At 36.0% G+C, this 19,056-nt stretch overlaps 1 protein-coding gene across 6 annotated transcripts in view; it reads left to right on the forward strand.

Moving 5' to 3' along the window:
* LOC127956222 (cGMP-inhibited 3',5'-cyclic phosphodiesterase 3A-like) overlaps nt 1-14,177 on the forward strand; it is a 97,503-nt gene extending 83,326 nt beyond the window's left edge. For 5 of the 6 annotated variants that reach the window (XM_052554018.1, XM_052554014.1, XM_052554015.1 and 2 more), the window contains 8 exons: nt 170-307; nt 1,181-1,292; nt 1,445-1,546; nt 3,116-3,315; nt 4,603-4,806; nt 4,890-5,051; nt 8,149-8,407; nt 9,659-14,177. In XM_052554018.1, the coding sequence (XP_052409978.1) occupies nt 170-307; nt 1,181-1,292; nt 1,445-1,546; nt 3,116-3,315; nt 4,603-4,806; nt 4,890-5,051; nt 8,149-8,407; nt 9,659-10,038 (1,557 nt within the window). In that variant the 3' untranslated portion in view covers nt 10,039-14,177. The remainder of the gene's footprint in view (nt 1-169; nt 308-1,180; nt 1,293-1,444; nt 1,547-3,115; nt 3,316-4,602; nt 4,807-4,889; nt 5,052-8,148; nt 8,408-9,658) is intronic. The other variant, XR_008153516.1, reaches the window with a different exon arrangement.
* The last annotated feature ends 4,879 nt before the right edge of the window (nt 14,178-19,056 follow it).

Genomic DNA, 19,056 nt, shown 5'->3' on the forward strand with positions numbered 1-19,056 from the left:
TTTCACTGTGGTTTGATGACAGACTCTTCTTGTGTTCTGTGCTGTTTCACCTGCTCTCTGTAGTAGTTTCACATGTGCCTCGTGATTGTGTAGTTATTCCAGTCACGTCTAGTGGGTTTGTTTGTTGTAAGGTGGCACCGTCTGTGATCTGAAATCATTTCCTCTGCAGGATAAGCCCATCCTGGCCCCGGAGCCGCTGGTGATGGAGGGCCTGGAGCCCCTCATGAGTCAGATCAACAACTGGAACTTCCCCATCTTCAGTCTGGTGGAGAAGACCAACGGCAGATGCGGCTGCATCCTCAGCCAGGTGACACACTGACATCTAGTGGAGAACAAGAGTACACACACACACACACACACACACACACAGATCCCGACCACAGTCAAACGAATCAAACTGACTCCAGTGAGGTCAGGATGATTAAATCTGACCATTACGATTAAATAATGCATTGTTTTAAATAATAAAATTGAGTTTTTTTAGTTTTTATTCAATTATTAAATGATAATGATTAAATAACACATTTTATAAAAACAATAACAAAGTGTCAGTGCATTTTCTATTTTTACTATGATATGTTTAATATATGTGACGTATAAACTTTTTTGTAAATATTATTGAATAAATGTAATGTTGTTTTTTATACTTTTTTTATGCATTAAATGTTTGTATGTTTGCATATTTTATTACATAGAAAGAAATGATTGTCATTGGATAGTACATGTTTATTAAATGTATTAAAACTTAAAATTACAATTATATTTTGTGCATTGTTTTTATGTCTAAATGTTAATGTTAATGATTAAACAACAAATTGGATTAAAGTGCTAGAGCACATTTTCATATATTTTTATTACATTAAATGTTTAGTTAATATTATTGAATACACATGTGTTAAATAGTTGTTCATTAGTGCATATATTCTATTTCGTATTCTATTTTTAATATATTTTATTTTATTAAATAATAAAAAGTTTCTTTGGCTAGTATGCATTCTCAATAGTTAAAAATGTTGTTTAGCATAAGAAAAATATTGATCGTTAAACATGACACACACAATGAATGTTTTAATATAAGAATAAGTATTTGCATGAATATAAAATCGTCCATTATGTCCATTTGAGTTCTGATTCATTTCAGACACGCTTGAGAGGTTTAACCCGTCTCTCTGTGGGTCAGGTGTCTTACCGGTTGTTTGTGGATACGGGACTCTTCAAAACGTTCAAGATCCCGGTGAGGGAGTTCATGAACTACTTCCACGCTCTGGAGAACGGATACAGGGACATCCCATGTGAGCAGAAATCTCATGTTAACAGTCAAATAACTGATGATGTATAACAGATGCTGTGCGCAGACAGGAATAAATCACTTCTGCCTCTTTTTGCAGTGTTGTATCTCCCTCTAGTGATCGTTGACAGTATTAAAGCTCATCTTCCTCCACAGATCACAACAGGATCCATGCCACAGACGTCCTGCATGCGGTGTGGTACCTCACGAGTCAGCCTGTGCCTGGTTTACCTTCACTCACATCTCTGAGAGACTCGGGTAACAATCACACTTCATCACTGTTTGGATACCTTACAACAGAAATCAGTTCATGCCTGTAATTCACAAGTACCGTATTTTCCGGACTATAAGTCACACTTTTTTTCATAGTTTGGCTGGTCCTGCGACTTATAGCCAGGTGCGACTTATTTATCAAAATTAATTTGACATGAACCAAGAGAAATGAACTAAGAGACATGAACCAAGAGAAAACATTACCGTCTCCAGCCGCCAGAGGGCGCTCTATGCTGCTCAGTTCTCCTGTATTCTACACTGAAGACATAGAGCGCCCTCTGGTGGCTGTAGACGGTAATGTTTTCTCTTGGTTCTAAATAAATGCGACTTATAGTCCAGTGCGACTTATATATGTTTTTTTCCTCATCATGACATAATTTTGGACTGATGCGACTTATAGTCCGAAAAATACGGTACAATATTTCGTTTGGTTACTACTCTTTATATAGACTTGATAAGTGTGTTTTTATATGTTTATATGTAACACTATGCTCCTGTGAGGCATCAGTGTTATTTAAGTATCATTGAGATGCTATTACAGTTTTTATTTCTATTTAAATCAGTTTGTACATTTCTGTTGCCATTTGAACATACTTAAAAGGTTTATGTCATTTTGTGTTTTAGTCTCTTTTTTTGTAGTTTTTTATTTTTTATTTTTATAATCTATACATCTAGTCATATTTATTTATACATATATGTTTTAGTACATCAAGTTATACTAAATTAATGTTGCAATGCCAACTAGCTGAAATAAAAGCTTACTTTCTTTTTATTTTGAGCTTTTATTTTTATATTTGTCATTTTCATTTAAATTTTAGTTGTGTTTTGTTGTGTGGCTTTGGTTTATATATGTATATATGTGTGTGTGTGTGTGTGTGTGTGTGTGTGTGTGTGTGTGTGTGTGTGTGCGTGCGTGCGTGCGTGCGTGCGTGCGTGCGTGCGTGCGTGTGTGTGCGTGTATTCCAGTTTAAGATATTTCACTTGAGAAGTTGAGAAGTGCTGCCTTGCCAACAATGAAATGAAAGCTAATTATATATTTGTTTTTGTAATTTGTTTGTAGTTTTTGTCGAATTACTAAATTAATTTTAAATGAATGACAATTATATACCTACATAATTGTTTTCATATGCATATAACAGTGCTTTTTTTTTATTATTGAAGCGATTTTTGAAGTAAATAAAGATTATTGGAATACAATTAAAAAGAAATACAATTTCAGTCATTAAATTCAATATGTTACTTTTTTCATTATTTAGTAAAGTAGATACAATGGCAGATTTATTTCAGTATTTAATTGTAAGAGAGTGTTTTACATAAAAAAAAAAATAAAAAAAATTGGAATAGAAACAATTTTCACTCAGTCGATTTTACAAACAATTACAAAGAATTGGCAAGTTACATTAAATTAAATGTGAACTGAAACAGCATTTTATTGTGAAACATACTCCTTTATTTACATCAGTTCTTACAGTGTAGGTAAAAACAAACAGGATCTAATGCTGCAGCAGTGTTTGAAGGCGTATGAAGATTGTTGAAGGCTCTGTGTGTGTCTAGACTCTGACGGTGGACTCGCTCTCGGCCGCACAAGCTTCCTGATGTCCAGGACGTATCCTGCAGAGGACGAGGGTTACGGCTCTCTGTCCGGCCTCATCCCTGCTCTGGAGCTGATGGCGCTCTACGTAGCAGCCGCCATGCATGACTACGACCATCCCGGCAGGACCAACGCGTTCCTGGTGGCCACCAGCGCTCCTCAGGTGACACAGCACACCATCATCACAGCCGTCCCGCTTCCAGATCAGGTTTCCCCTGCAAGCACTGATTCCCTCCTATTGTAATATTAAGCTCACCTCATGCTTTCTTAGGAATCACAGAGGGACTTATACTAATTCAGAGGTAGAATAAATGACTAAAGTACCATCTAATAATTAAGGATAATGTATGTGATTTAATCAAATCAAGAACGAAGGAGACTGATGTTTGACTTCTACTTAAAAATACTGTGAAGCATAGAAGCTTTTACAGAAGTAATAATTCAATACATTTATATGTATGCTGTATGTCTGTACACATGCTGCATTTAAATACATTTAAAAACAGTCAAACTGTGAAATATTATTACAATTTAAAATAACTGTTTTCAATTTGGATATATTTTAAAATGTAATTTATTTCTGTGATACAGCGCTGTATTTTCAGCATCATTAATTCAGTCTTCAGTGTCACATCAGAAGAAAATCAGAATAATATGATGATCTGCTGCTCAGTTGTTATTGGTGATCAGTTAATATTAATAGTTTTTGCTGCTTAATGTTGTATGGAATTTGTTTTTTAATTTTAAGAAAGAACTTTGATGAATAGAACAGCATTTATTTGAAATAGAATCCTCTGTAACATAATAAATGATTTTACTTTCGCTTTTGATTAATTGAATGCATCCTTGCTGAATAAAAGCATTAATTTATATTTAAACACACACACATAAACATTTAAATAGTTATATTTCATTCTTTCTGTTTAACTATAATAAAGTGTTTTTAAAATTAATAATAAGACAGAAATGTTTCTTAACAGCCAATCAGCATATCAGAATGATTTCTGAAGGATCATGTGACACTGAAGACTGGAGGAATGATGCTGAAAATACAGCTTTGAACCACAGGAATAAATTACATTTTAAAATATATTCAAATAGAAAATAGTTATTTGAAATTGTAATAATATTTCATAATATTACAATTTTTTGCTTTATTTTGATCAAATAAATGGAGCCTTGGTGAGCAGAAGAGTGGTCTTTAAAAACATAAAAAATTCTTAATTATTCCACACTTAGAATAATTAGAGTAAATATCCAAACCAGTAGAATGTGTTTGTATGTGTGTATGATAATATATATATATATATATATATATGTATATGTATGTGTGTGTGTATATATGAATGCATGTATGAATTTAATATATATATATATACTGGAGTTAGTGTGATATTTATCATTACTCTACACAACTGTTGTTTTCAAGCTTGGGTTTTTGTCTCTGAAGGCTGTTCTTTATAATGACCGCTCGGTGCTGGAGAACCATCACGCAGCGTCTGCCTGGAATCTGTTCATGTCGCGGCCCGAGTACAACTTCCTGGCCAGTCTGGACCACATGGACTTCAAACGCTTTCGCTTCCTGGTCATCGAGGCCATCCTGGCCACCGACCTCAAGAAACACTTCGACTTTCTGGCTGAGTTCAACGCCAAGGTGAGCACCTCTGATATCAGATACGCATATATAGAGCAACAGATGCTGTGCAGTTTATTTCTGTATGCATTTTGTGTTTGCAGGTGGGAGATGATGGATGCTCGGGCATCGATTGGACGAACGAGAACGATCGTCTGCTGGTCTGTCAGATGTGTATTAAGTTAGCGGATATAAACGGTCCGCTGAAAAGCAAGGAGCTTCATTTGCAGTGGACCGAAGGCATCGTCAATGAGTTTTATGAACAGGTCAGTGTTGCTCCTGCATGCATGTTTACGTCTGAGGTCGTTTTTGAGCTGTTCGGTCACAGCAGAGACAAACAGGAAGCTCTCACCATGACTAAGTGCCTGGGAACCGCACCTCGCGCTCACCGAAGCTACGCGAAATCTCGCTGTCATTCCCATCGAGGGGATGGAGAGGATGGCAGGGATACGCTGTTGCCTGGCAACCGTCCACATCCTCCTCAAGGAGCACCTTCACAGCCGTGATGATGAGTGTAGGGCAGAAAGTAAGCTAAGTTTAACAGCCGTCCGGTCTCAGTGACAGTAAACGCTGATGTTTGGCCAATTAAAGTTGTCATGGCATCTCTTGATTCTAAAGAATAAAATGTTTGGGGTCATTCATCCAAACATTATTCTTTCGTTTAGCTGACGCCATCAACCCTTGTCTTTTCTCTCTTCAGCCTCTCATCTTTTACTGTTGGATAAAACTGAATCCTGCGCTGCATTCTGTCCATTTAAAATCCTTTATCAAACAGAAATATGTCAAATTAGAAGAGTAAACGCTGCACTACAAGAAATCGAATATTTTTGTCTTGTTTTCCAGGACAAATATCTCAACATTTTTATTATAAGATTCATTTACTTGAGGAGCAAGATGACATATGACCTTTTAAGTCTTGTTTTCTGAAAAAATGTAGTGAGATTTTATATATATATATATATAAACTTAATTCAAATCCAGGGAATCAGCTTTCTGACCCTATTGGTGGATATGTTTTTATATTTTAAGCATAAACCTAAACTTCAGAAAAGTTATTAAATAAGGAAATATTAAATAATCATGCATTTTATATATATATATAGAGAGAGAGAGTGAGAGAGAGAGATGATTATGTATATCTTGTATATACTTTCTATATCACCTTACATATCTCAAAAATTGTAATTGAGTTTATGTTTAAGTCAAAACCTAAAAAGCATCTTTCAGTGGTTTAGAAATATATATATATATATATATATATATAAATATATATATAATGGAAAACGAGACAAAAATATAAAGAAAGACACTTGCTCTCATCAATGATCAAATACCACTTTTACTGTTTTCAAATGCTAAATGTTGTGTGCATGTTTGTTTTACCCTAATTGAAAGTGCATTGATTATTAGCATAATATTGTCCAGACCGGTAGACTGACCGCCGCCGTACATCGTTGCGCGCTCGCTCAGCCGGTCATGATTTAGAGTTAGCGTTTCTCAAAGAGCGGAGGGCTTGTTTGGATGGCGGCGATGAGTAATAAAACACTGCGTCTATTATTGTGAGGAACACAGAGTGAGGATGACCCAGTTGTGTCAGGACCCCGTCACAGAGCTACAGAAGCGTCATATGACCACCCCTGGCCATATTCAGAGCATTTCAAAAGGGACCAGGAATTATATGCTTCAAAGGAGCCTGTTTTCTCCCCTGCCTGTTTCGTTTCTTGAATGATTCATCTCTCCAGCTCTTCTGAGCAGCACCTGACAGAACACAGCGCACATACATCACTGCCCTCTGATGACATCACCGCGCGGTTGCCACGGCAACATGAGACCTTTCCTGTTGTTATGCCGCTCTCATTGTTTATTTCCAGGTACTGCGGAGTATATGTTTTCACACCGACTATATGAGCTTCTTCCGATCTCTGGCTCCTTATTTTCTGAAATAAATAATGAAAAGGCCAGACCTCGCGTGGCTGGATGCATCCCCCCCCCCCGTCCATGCGACCATGACCTAGTTTCATAGCAGTCGAATGTCTGTGAAGTATGTTTCTCTCCTGAACTGGAAAAATCCAATCAAGTGTGTGACTCTTCAGCTGCGCTTGAATATACTGAGCATACTGTTCCCTGCCTGGTAATGTCCTCATTTGTTTAATGTAATAGATGAGGATAAAATAGCTGCCGCATAAATAGTTTTCAGGCATCAGTCAGTATCTGGAGCATTTATGAATCTCTTTAGAATTCATCCTGAGATTTTTTTATTTTTTTATACTGATTAAAATAATGTATTGGCTAATGTAAGTCACTTTGGATAAAAGCGTCTGCTGAATGCATGAAGATGTGAAATGATGTGATACTGATTTCATATGCTTGTTAATATGAGGAATGCTGTCTGGTGACGTCAGTTCCCATGATGCTCTTCTTCCAAATGCTGCTGTAGAAGGAAGTGCAGATAAAGGACAATTTTAGTTTCAGTTGATTTAATTTGGTTCCAGATGATTTTATTTATAGTCCAATGGAAGGTTGTTTCCGCCAGGGGACCAAAAATATTAAAAAGGTACAGTAATTGCCACTTTTATCTCACAATTCTGACTTTGTTGTAATAGTAAAGCATAAACTAAGATATATAAACGTGCAATTATGTAAAAAAAATAATAATTTGCAAAAAATATTTTTAGCACAATTTCAAATTTCCGTGTGAGGTTAACATTTTCCATTTTGATTTCCATCACAATCTGAAGATCAGGACACACTTATTACACGTAAATTATAATGACAGTCTTTTATTAGTGCCAAATCTAAATCTGACTTTTTTTGGAAATCTGAAATTTTGACTTTTTATCTGTGGAAACAGGCTTCCATATTACAGCAACCAAAAATATATATATATATATATTTTTTTTTTTTTTCACTTAGTCAATATGAAACAAGATTTGTAAACCATTTTACTTCTATAATGTGGGCAGACCATGATTTTTCTGTTAGAAATGGTCCAATCCGAATTTATTGAATCATAAAAATGAGTGCTCTGTTGCAGAGTTTCCAGCCTAAAAGTCGATCATAAAAGTCAAAAATCATTCTGATTCTTAAAGAATAGGTAAGTCCACACCATAACCATAATGACAAAGAGAAACAGTGTCGTTGGAATCACTTCCAGAATGATTTCCTCCATCTGCTGAATGATAAAACATTTACAACCAATCAGAATCCATCCTGCTTTAAAGAGCTTGCGCAATTAAGGTGTCAAACTCAATTCCTGGAGGACAACAGCCCTGAAGAGCTTAGCTCCAACCCTGGTTACACATAAAACAAGCCAGGCTTATTATTTTGACTTATTTTGAACCAAATTTCATTCTGGTGTTTCAGGGTGATGAGGAGTCCAGTTTGGGCCTTCCCATCAGCCCCTTCATGGACCGCTCAGCACCGCAGTTGGCCAAACTGCAGGAGTCCTTCATCACACACATCGTGGGGCCTCTCTGCAGCTCTTACGATTCAGCCGCCCTCATGCCCGGTCACTGGGTCGACCCTCTGCCCAAAGAGGACGAGGATGCTGAGGAAGAGACGGATGAAGAGGAGGAGGAAGACACGCCGGAGGAAGACACCTCCACCAGCTCCGAACTTTCCCGTCAGTTTACATTTTTGTCCTCAAACATTATATCAAGTACAAAATCTGGTCCAAATTGCACTGATGTAGGAGCGTGGACAGTTCAGTTTTACACTGAACTGAAGCTGAAAATGAACACAGACTGACATATCCCTTTTGATTTAGTAGGACACACTTATTTGACATAATTTGATCGCAGACTTTTTCTTTTTTTGAATATTAAATATTATTTATGTGGATCAGTATGTATTTTAGAAGACGTTGTATGTCTGATTTTCTTTTTCAGTTATTTTTTTTCACTTCCTTGTGCAGTAATTCTCTGCAAAAACTAAAACTAAAGACATCACTTAAAGCTGCAACTATATTTGCGATACAAAAAAAATGTATGTATATGATTGCTTACTTTGCACTTAATCTAATTACTTTAATTTGTAATTATTTTTTGAATATTAAATGTTATTTATGTGGATCAGAGATATTTAATCAGTAGAGACACATTGCCATGTTTGTTTTTTTTATAATTTTTTACTTTTATATGCAACATATCTCTTCAAAAAAGTAATCACTGCTAAAACAAACTATATTTCCAATACTAAATAATATACAGTTAACATTTGAAGTGGATCAAAAACTTTCATCGTCATTTCCTAAAACCTAAAACCAAAATGCGTTCTTGTCTTAGATCAGGTTTGATGAATTTTTTCACTTCAAACATTGACTTTTATATTTAAAATAATATTTAAAAAAATATATAAGATTGTGTTTTTGCAATATTTAATTATCAATTTAATCAATCAGTGTGTATTTAAGCAGTGAAGATATAAGATAAAATATGTCTTGGATTCATTTAATTCAATGATTTGTTTAAAAGGATTTTATATATATATATATATATATATATATATATATATATATATATATATATATATATATATATATATATATATATATATATATATATATATATCAAATATTATGTCTTTAAATGTGTATTTAAGAAATAAAAACATAACTTGTTTACTTTTATATGCAACATTTCTCTACAAAAACCAAATTTAAAATCATCACTTAAAGTGGTCAAATATTTATTTTATGAATATTAAATATTATATATGTGGTTCCGATGTGTATTTAAGAAATGAAGGTGCACTGCATGTCTGATGTTTTTGTTTTTATATGCAGCATTTCACTACAAAACAAAAAAAGTCCTCGTTATTGCTGCTAATGTGAAGAAGCCATTAACACTCTCTGACCTTACTGTGTTTACTGTAGAGAAACCAGCACCCAAGAAACGACGGAAAGTGTTCTGCCAGATCACCCATCACCTGCTGGAGAACCACGAGATGTGGAAGAAGGTCATCGCTGAAGAGTCCCAAAGCCAGACAGAAGGGGAGGAGTCCACATGTCTCACTAGCACCCCTGAGCCAATCCTAGCCATCGATGAGGAGGAGGAGGAGCCAGGGAGCAAGGAGGAGCCTGCAGATGACCAGGAGGAGGAGGAAGAGGAGGAGGAGGAGAGTCCTATACCTGACGAGACACACGAAACAGAGGAAACAGATGGCGAGACTGTAGAGGAAGCAGACGAGACTGTAGAAGACCACGCAGATTTTATTGGAAAACGAGAGGAAGACGAGAAAGAGGATCCGGAATGAATGACGTCGTCTTAAAGTGTTTCATCGGCAAGGGAGACTTCTAAGAAACGGTTGCCAGCACATCACTTAGACACAACACTGTAGATGCTTGGGGAACATGTGCCTAAAGGAAACAGGGTGGGACGGGGTGGTTCGGGAGGAAGGGTTTGACTAACAATGAGCAGGCGGTGAACTTTTGAGGTTTGATGTTAAAATTGACCAGGACAAAAAGTTCTGCAGGGGGTTTCCTATATTTTCTAGACTTATGTTGGTCGGTTTTGCAAGTCCTTTTCCAGCTGCACCTTAACCCCCAAAACTACGACAGGGGTCCCAGTGACCTGAAGTTTTGCAGGCTCAACAAGCATTTCCGAGGAGCTCAGTGTCAAAGTTGGGGAAACGAGAAACCAATCCACCATGACTCTCACCGTTTGGCGTATCCCATCACTCCAGAGACTGCATGCGTTTGGGAAAAGATAACACTTTGTGTGTTTGCGTGTCTGTTTCGCCATTGCTCTTTCTTTTTTCCTTTCATCACTACAGCAGACGCTTGCTCCACTGTCTCATTTCCGAAGGCGTCGAGCCGAATGCTTGTCATTCCCTTCCCTCACCTTTTTCCCTCGGTATTCCACGAGCTGAGATTTTGCGTTTCTCAGGATCAGACTGTTTTCAGATAACTGTACAATGAGTCATAGGTTTTTACAGACTTCCTTGCAGCTTTCTAATCTTTTGGATCTTGATTTGTGGACAAAGGGAATCTTTTTTTGTTGTTTTTAAAACTGTAACTTCTTCAAAACGCCAATGGCCTTTTAGCCCAATCGTTGTTTTACCAGGTGATTTGATATATATATATATATATATATATATATATATATATATATATATACACAAATGCATACGCGTGCAATAGTACATCGTGTCATCCCTAGTCATCAAACATGGTTCCGTCCGAAACTTTAGACGCTCATATTCTCCCTTTTTCTGTTCTTGCATTTAAGCTAAGTTTGAGAGCCAAGTGAAGCAAGTTTGGCTGATCAAAGGCGCAAACTGGGACGATGGGAAGGCCTCAGGCTCCTGCGTTCCCCCGCAGTCGTATGTTCTCCCTCCGAACAAGGCTGTGGTTATGCTTCACAGTCATCTCACGCAGCTGCTGCTGTGGTAATGCAGGAGCTCCTCAGCCCAAGGGATGAAACGGCGAACACCGTCCCTCTCACATGAGAGCATGTGCAGCACATGAGATACACGCACCGGTCGACACGGCTGTCCGTGCTCGCCTTTGATGTGCCGCAGATGAAACACTTCTGCAGGCTTAATCACCTCCAGTCCGATGTATAATCGGACACCTTCAGTCGCTTTGAAGGAGAGCCAATTAAAAATGCCTTGGTAGGATGTGACGGTCACGTGCTCCCCTTCGAACGCAATGCAGTGTAAGCCTTAATATTACCAGGCAATGTAGTCCGGCAAATTATTTAAGCAATACAGTGGTAGCTTTTCCAATTGCACTTTCTTTTGGTTACGCTCAAGTGTGCGTGTGCCAAATATGACTTCAGATCCATTCTCCCCAAAGTATAAAACCCCATCAGGAGCGTGTGTGTTTTTATTTGTACATGGCCCCAATTGTAGAGGGTATATTATATTTCTGCATTAGGCCTTAGATTTGTAACCCCAGGCTGGAGATATTAACCCTTTGGTGCATGAGTTATTAAATCATAAATTTAAATAGTCTTAATGTTTTTATCACCTTTTTATCTCCAATTTTTCATGTAAATTCCCAGTCTGATAATGCATTTTAGATCGTTGCTGTCCACTGCAATAAAAGATAGTAATGTGGTGCATCACTTTTGTTTTCCATTTTGAATTTAAGACGCCATAATAAGCATATAAAAAGGATTGTTGCAGTGAATTGTTGATAAGGGTAAAGATTATCAACTTAAAAATGGATCAGGTAGTGGACATCATACATCAAAGTGTTAAATTATACAGTTGTCTCCACTGTGTATTTCCCAAAACAAAATCAACTTATCATAACCTAAAATCAAATCCTGAAGAATGAAATCCCCTTAAATGCATCACAAAATCACTCTAACCTAGGCCAGAGATATGAACCCTTTACCAAATCACAAATAAAAAGTATTTTATTACCTTTTTAAAACAAAAAGACAACTTTAATTCCCTTTTTTCCCCAAAATAACACATTTTGGTAGTGTTACTGTCCATTGCAATAAGAGATAGTAGTTGCTACACTTTTGCTTGCCATTTTATGCTGCCATAATGAAACATATAATTTAAAGGGATTGTCGCAATGAATTATGGGAAAGGGTCAGAGGTTATCACCTTAATATGGCTTTTAAAGCTCTGTTAACTGTAGTGGACATCATGCATCAAACTGTTAAATCATACAGTTGTCTTATATTTCCCAAAACAAAATGACCCTATCAAAACCTACAATTAAATCCCATGGAATAAAATCACCCTAAACACATTCTCAAATCAATATACCCCAGGCCAGAGATATTAACCCTTTGGTGTATGAAGTACTAAAGTCCTTTTTAAAAAATAAAAATATCTATATTAATTCCGAGACCTTTTTTTCCAAGAATAATGCATTTTAAAGCGTTACTGTCCTCCGCAATAAAAGATGGTAGTCGTTACTTGGTACATCACTTTTTGCCATTTTTAATTTATGTTGCCGTAATAAAACATATAAAAAAGATTGTCACAATTAATTATAGAGAAGGGTCAAAGGGTATCACCCTAAAAAAATGGCTTTTTAAGATCTGTAGTAGACAACATGCACATGTTCAGTGTTAAAATAACATTATAACCTACAATCAAATCCTGAGGAATAATATGCCTCTAAATAAATGATTTCACTGACAATTATGTCACGCTACGGAAGAATCTATTATGCAATCTAGCTCCGCCCCTTTCATCTTACTGATGCCCAGATTACTTTCACTATATTGGGGAAATTGATGTCATTACTAGTGATTAGCATAAGAGCAGTGGGGACACGTGGCGAGTCGACATGGATTGGGAATGACCTCACTGCGAGCGAGTCTTTGACGATCAAAGGTCATCGGCTCTGATGTCTTTATCAAAGACGCCCAGATTTACTTCCACCCAGACAGTATTCAGAAAATCTGTGGAATCAGCCAGTGAATCCTACACGTTTGATGCGCTCGTGCGTGTGTGTTGGCATGGCCCTGTCCTCCACGTGCCTCCCATCGGTCGCCTGATTCCACGAATCTTGAGAAACCGTTTCGGACGTGTTCATAATGGCACTTTCACTAAATGCATCCTTTATATACATTGCAGACGCCCTTGGGAGTGAAATCAATTTGGCTCAAATACCTGGGGAAATGCATGATGACCTGATAGATACTGTAGATTGTGTGTGAAGTTTAGTCTGATCCTTCCAGATCTTTGTGATTGACAGCTGACGGTTTTGATTAGCATGTCAGGTTCAGCGGATGTCGACTCGAGAGACATAAAGAGGGTTACACGTCACATGAGAAGCTGATCTTTTTACATGTTTCCTTTGTATTTCCCGTTCACCGCTCGGTCCTTCATCTTCAGCTGTACGCGTCTGATAACCGTGTCCACTCGTTTCCTTCACCTCGAGAACCAAACAAGCTTTACACCTCTCTGAGAACGAAACGAGACTTGTAGTTTTTATATATATATATATATATACAGTCGGCACTTCACTGACGAAATAATTATTTTTCTTTTCACTTGTATCTTGCACTTAACACATGTAGCAATACCTATAGAAAGGGGAACTTTGTAAATCACCAGTATTCGTAAAGTGAAATATTCATTTTATCGCTGATTGTTGTTCCATTTTGTACAAAACGATATTGTGTACAGGTTAAAAATTAAACGAAACAAAAACAAAGCCAAAAAAAAAAAAAAACAAGGGACGAAAAAGATGAAGACGACAACAGAAGTCTTTTAGATAAATATTATTTATTTTTACTGTTTTGTAATTTAGACACTATACTGTAGCTCCTCTATTGCCAGATTTACTGGAAGTGCCTCTTGGTATAATGTAACATACAGAAAATATATATTGAGATTATTAGAACCTGTCACAAGCTGAACATTGTGGATGTTGTAATGTGAATACAGTTTAATAATACGAGTGAAGTACTGTGGTATTGAATGTCTCTGTGTTCTTGATTAGTTCTTTTTTGCTTCATTGATTTTCACCCCTCATTCAAGACGAAATAATCGGAAGGTTTTCAACTAAACAAGCTCAAGACAAAGGTGTATTTGTCTTGAAAATGGCTCCTGTCTCAATCGAAGTCAAGGTAAGATCCCACACACGTTATGCCAGATCGAATTGCTCTCATATTAAAGGAATAGTTCACCAAAAAAAAAAGTGTATTTTCTGAAAATGTGCTCAACCTTTAGACCATCCGAGATGTAGATGAGTTTGTTTATTCATCAGATTTGGAGAAATGTAGCATTGCATCACTTGCTCACCAGTGGATGCTCTGCAGTGAATGGGTGCCGTCAGAATGAGAGTCCAAACAGCTGATAAAAACATCACAATAATCCATACCACTCCAGTGCATCGCTTAATGTCTTAAGCGAAAGTGAAAAGCTAAATATTTGTATGAAACAAATCCAACGGCTTATGTCCAAAATATGGGTCCATAATCAATAAAAAATGCCTCCTCCAATGAAATGCTCCATTCTTGCATCAAAATATATCCACAAATTTGTTTGCTTTGGAATGTTTTCATTCGTAAACGGTGATTTGATCTGTGCATATTTCTCTCCTGATTCAGATAAGATGATTTTTTTCACTGAAGACGGCAATGTTATCGATAGAGGACTCAATTTGTAGCTGGAAGAAATTGTTTGAAGTCAAAAATGCCTTGACGTTAATTGATGGACTGGAGTGGTTGTGGATTACTGTGATGTTTTAATCAGCTGTTTGAACTCTCATTCTGACGGCACCCATTCACTGCAGAGCATCAATTGATGAGACACTGATGCAATGCTACATTTCTCCAAATCTGTTTTGTAAAATAATATGCACTCAACAGCTTCGTCAATCTCTTCAGTGCTCAGCCGTTGAAGAATTTCAATGAAGAAAAGAGCAGAGTTTGAAGAATTAGTTGGTGTTCACATGAAGTATTATGGCTGTTTGGCACACTGCTTGCTTGTGTTCTCAAAGAACGCAGAGAAAGGACACTTATATAAGTGGATTATGAACAGGGCTTGAGGGACGTGTTGCTTTGAACTCATTAGTAGCGGATTTGTCTAAAACCATAGACTTTTTTTTTATGCTGACAGCCACAATGTTCTGAATCAGCCTTCTAAACGTCAGCTTTTTAGACATACAATGAGATTAATCGTGTCCCTGGCATCCATGTGTTTCCTAAAGCTTAAGATGTGTATAATTCATACTTGTACATCATTGTACAGAAGGAATGGCAATGACGTGGCATGTCTTCAGGAATCAAAGGTTTTCTGGACACTTTACCCCGTTTTACAGTGAGATGTACAGAAAGGTTATTGTAATGTGGGTTATTGTTGTGGTAGTTGCATCCTTTCCCTACTACAGAAAGTCTGCACGGCCAAAGAGTTTGATTCCCAGAGGATGCAGGATCAGATGTAGGCCTATATATTTAATGCAATATCATAAGTAGTTTTAGATCAAATTGTCTTCTGTATGCATAATGTTAAGTCAATTCTATTCTTTTAACCGCTTATCTAATAAGTGATTATCAGCATATTTGAGTAAAAAGTTATTATAGTACGGGAGATTTAGGGGTTAAAAATACATTTCTATATCGACTAAGTAGATAAAAAATAGATTCATAACAGTTAAATTATAATGATGATTTATACTTTGTCGGGTCAAATATTGTTGGAAATACTGCTTTTGTTTGCGTCACGTCTGTAAACAAAAGGAAGAAGGTCAGAAGGTTATCGCCCGAAGGTTTGCTAATTCGGAAAGCTTTTAGGTTTCAGTTATATTCAGTTTCTTCAAGAGGGAAACTATCTGAAAATTACAAAGCCTTTAATTAATACAACTCGGATCAACATCAGACTGCTTTTCAATGATGATGACATCTTTAAAGGATTTCAAACCAGAAATTGCCTTTTTCTTGCTCAGCAGGTAAGATACCCTTTTAGATAACTTTTGTAACACTTGTTTTCAACGAGTCAAAAACACTAATGAAGAGTACATATCAGTGATATAACAGATGAGAAAAAATTAAGAAGAAACATCAAATTCAAACAAAATTTGAAATGCAACGCAGAGAATTCTGGGAACGTAAGTTTACGGTTTTTCCCTGTAAAGTTTACAGGAAATTACCGTTAACCAGTAAACAGGTTTGTACTGTAGCATTTTCACAGTTCTTTACCGTTAAAATCACAGTAATTTTTTACAGTGTGTTCATCCACACCAAAGAAGTCAAATACATTCTGTATTGCGAGGAAATCTGACCACTTGTAATATCTTTGCAACATTTATTCTTTATTCCTAACTTTTCTTCATTGTAAACTTTCCAAAAAGTTACCTTGGGCAACTTTTCTGCATTGATTGTGAGAACAGAATCACAAGATGACTAAGTGCAAAGGTCTGGCTTGTGTGTCATTCCTGTCCTGATCCAGATTGAAGTTGTTCTCATCCTCTGATCCTAACCTAACCTTAATTGCAGTGGGAACTGTGCTGGTCAGGGGCGTCCCTCACATCCTCTGACCGGTTGAAGAAGTCTTAAGCACTTTCACTAATTGGAGCATCTGCTTAATCCACCTCCAGATCCAGACTCCAGATCAATGAAGGAGTCGGTCCTTCTGTTGAAGTGTGTAGACCCAAACTGTGAGAACGACCACTCATGACCTCAGTGTGAGCCTTTTCATTAGCAAAGAAATTGTGCAAATCTGGTTTAACATATCCGGTGAAAGCTTACTCTATTACAACCATGCAAATGTTAAGATTTTATAGCATTAGAAATTTTTTTTTTTTCAACATCACATTAAAGGCACACTACCATTAAGTACTATTAAGAATTAGATTAATATTTTGCACCTGCTTTTATTTTATTTTCAGTTTTCATGTTATTTTATTTATTTATTTTTATCATTTTTTAATACACTACTATTTAGCTTAAACTCTTTTTCATTTTGGTGTTACTTTTAATTCCGCTTTAGTTTTATTTCCACTTTTAGAAATTCTAAAAAGGTGCCAAGACAACATCTTTAATTTTCATTTGGTTTAAGTGTTTTGTGTCTAATATTCATTTTATTTTACTATTATACATTTTGATAATATTTCAGATTACCTTTTATTTGTATTTATTTTGAGTTTTCATTTTAAAGTATTTTTAAATATATTACTATTTATGTTTAAGTTTTAGTTCAGTTTTAATTTGATTTATTTCTAGTTAGTAATTTTAGTGCTTCAATTTCATGTTTCTTAGCTTATTTAAATATTTATTTTTTTCAGCTTGATTTCAGTCATTATTTATTTTATAGTTTTGTTTAATGATAACTTTACACAGTTATAAGATTTTACAGTAAAGACAAATTATTTTAATATTTAAAGGGGTCCTAAATGGGTCCTATTATGCTCTTTTACAAAGTCATGATTTAGTTTTGGAGGTGTACTAGAACATGCTCTCATGTTTGTCAAAAAACTCATTATTTTTCACATCATTTACATTATTAACATACCTTTCTCCACAGCCTGAAATAAACGGCTCCATTAGTTTCAGGTTTGATGAAGGCCCGCCTTCTGAAAAACAAGGAGTGTTGTGATTGGTTAGCTGTCCCAGTGCTCTGTGATTGGTGGACAGCTCAGATGGTGTTTCAACACTGCCCCGCCCCTTGCAGTTTTGTCTGCTCCAGTTTAGTTAAGGATGGCGTCAATATTGCCATGTCCATTTAAGCCGGATTCAGACCCCAAAAATATTAAAGAGGATCTCGCAGATTATAAAAAATTTTTTTATAAAATAAAAATTAAATAAAAATTTTTTTTATTTATTTTATTTTTTTCTGGACTTTGAGATTTGTAACTTTAGATCTTTTTATTCCTAAACTCACACTACACACTGACTAAAATTCAAAAAGTGAAAAATATTTCTGTATGTATAGTTCATTCCCTATGAAGATTGCCATAACGTGATTCATCCATGTTCTTCTTGAAGGGGAGGAGGAGTAAGCCATTTAAAATCATTGAATCAAATTAAATTACCTGTAATAAATTACCTGAAGATAATATTTTTAATTGGTATGAGTCATGACCATTACTTAAGCATTCCAGTCACAGGTAACGTTCACAAGGAAGATGTGTTCCTTCCAGCTCACCTTCAGCAATCCCTCTGGCATTTCTGTGAACGTGAATGTCAAACTAAAGCATTTCTGACAGACATGCCGTGCATGAATTACTCAGGGACTGTTAACTTAATTGGCATTAGTTCAAGATCCAAAATCTGAATTCAGGCATGAATGACTTGTGAACTTGAGTTACAGGAAACAAACACAAGTGTTGAATTATATAAGTGATATAAGATCACGGAGGGAAAGATGTCTGTAGTCAAGTGGTTGTTTTGAAGCTCATGAGAGGATTCTCTAAAGCCGCAGGCCTCCATTTCTCCATCGTCAGACAGATTTACAAATGAAACGCACAGATTCAGCAGCGTTTCCATTTCTCCTTACGAGCGTGCTTTGCAGCATCATAGGTCAGAATGTTTCTATAGAAATGTAAATGTTTTAGTAGATCAGCATAATGATCATATGGGTTCTTTAAGATCTGTTTAAATAAAAAATAAATTGTTTCTAGCTTTAAATTTTTTTAAAGAGATATATATGTGTACAACATTTTTGTTAGTGATTTAGATTCACAATTATACTTGTTAAGGGCAAATATTTTTTAAGTATTTGGTCATTATATTGGACTTGGTCACCATTTAATATTTGTAATTGCATTACTAGTATCATTATTTTTCTATTATTTGAAAAAATATATTTTTAATCACATGTTACTAGTCTTATTCTTTAAGATATTTTATTTGA

Source organism: Carassius gibelio, chromosome B4 (assembly GCF_023724105.1).
Source record: "Carassius gibelio isolate Cgi1373 ecotype wild population from Czech Republic chromosome B4, carGib1.2-hapl.c, whole genome shotgun sequence".
NCBI classification, from domain to species: Eukaryota; Metazoa; Chordata; class Actinopteri; order Cypriniformes; family Cyprinidae; genus Carassius; species Carassius gibelio.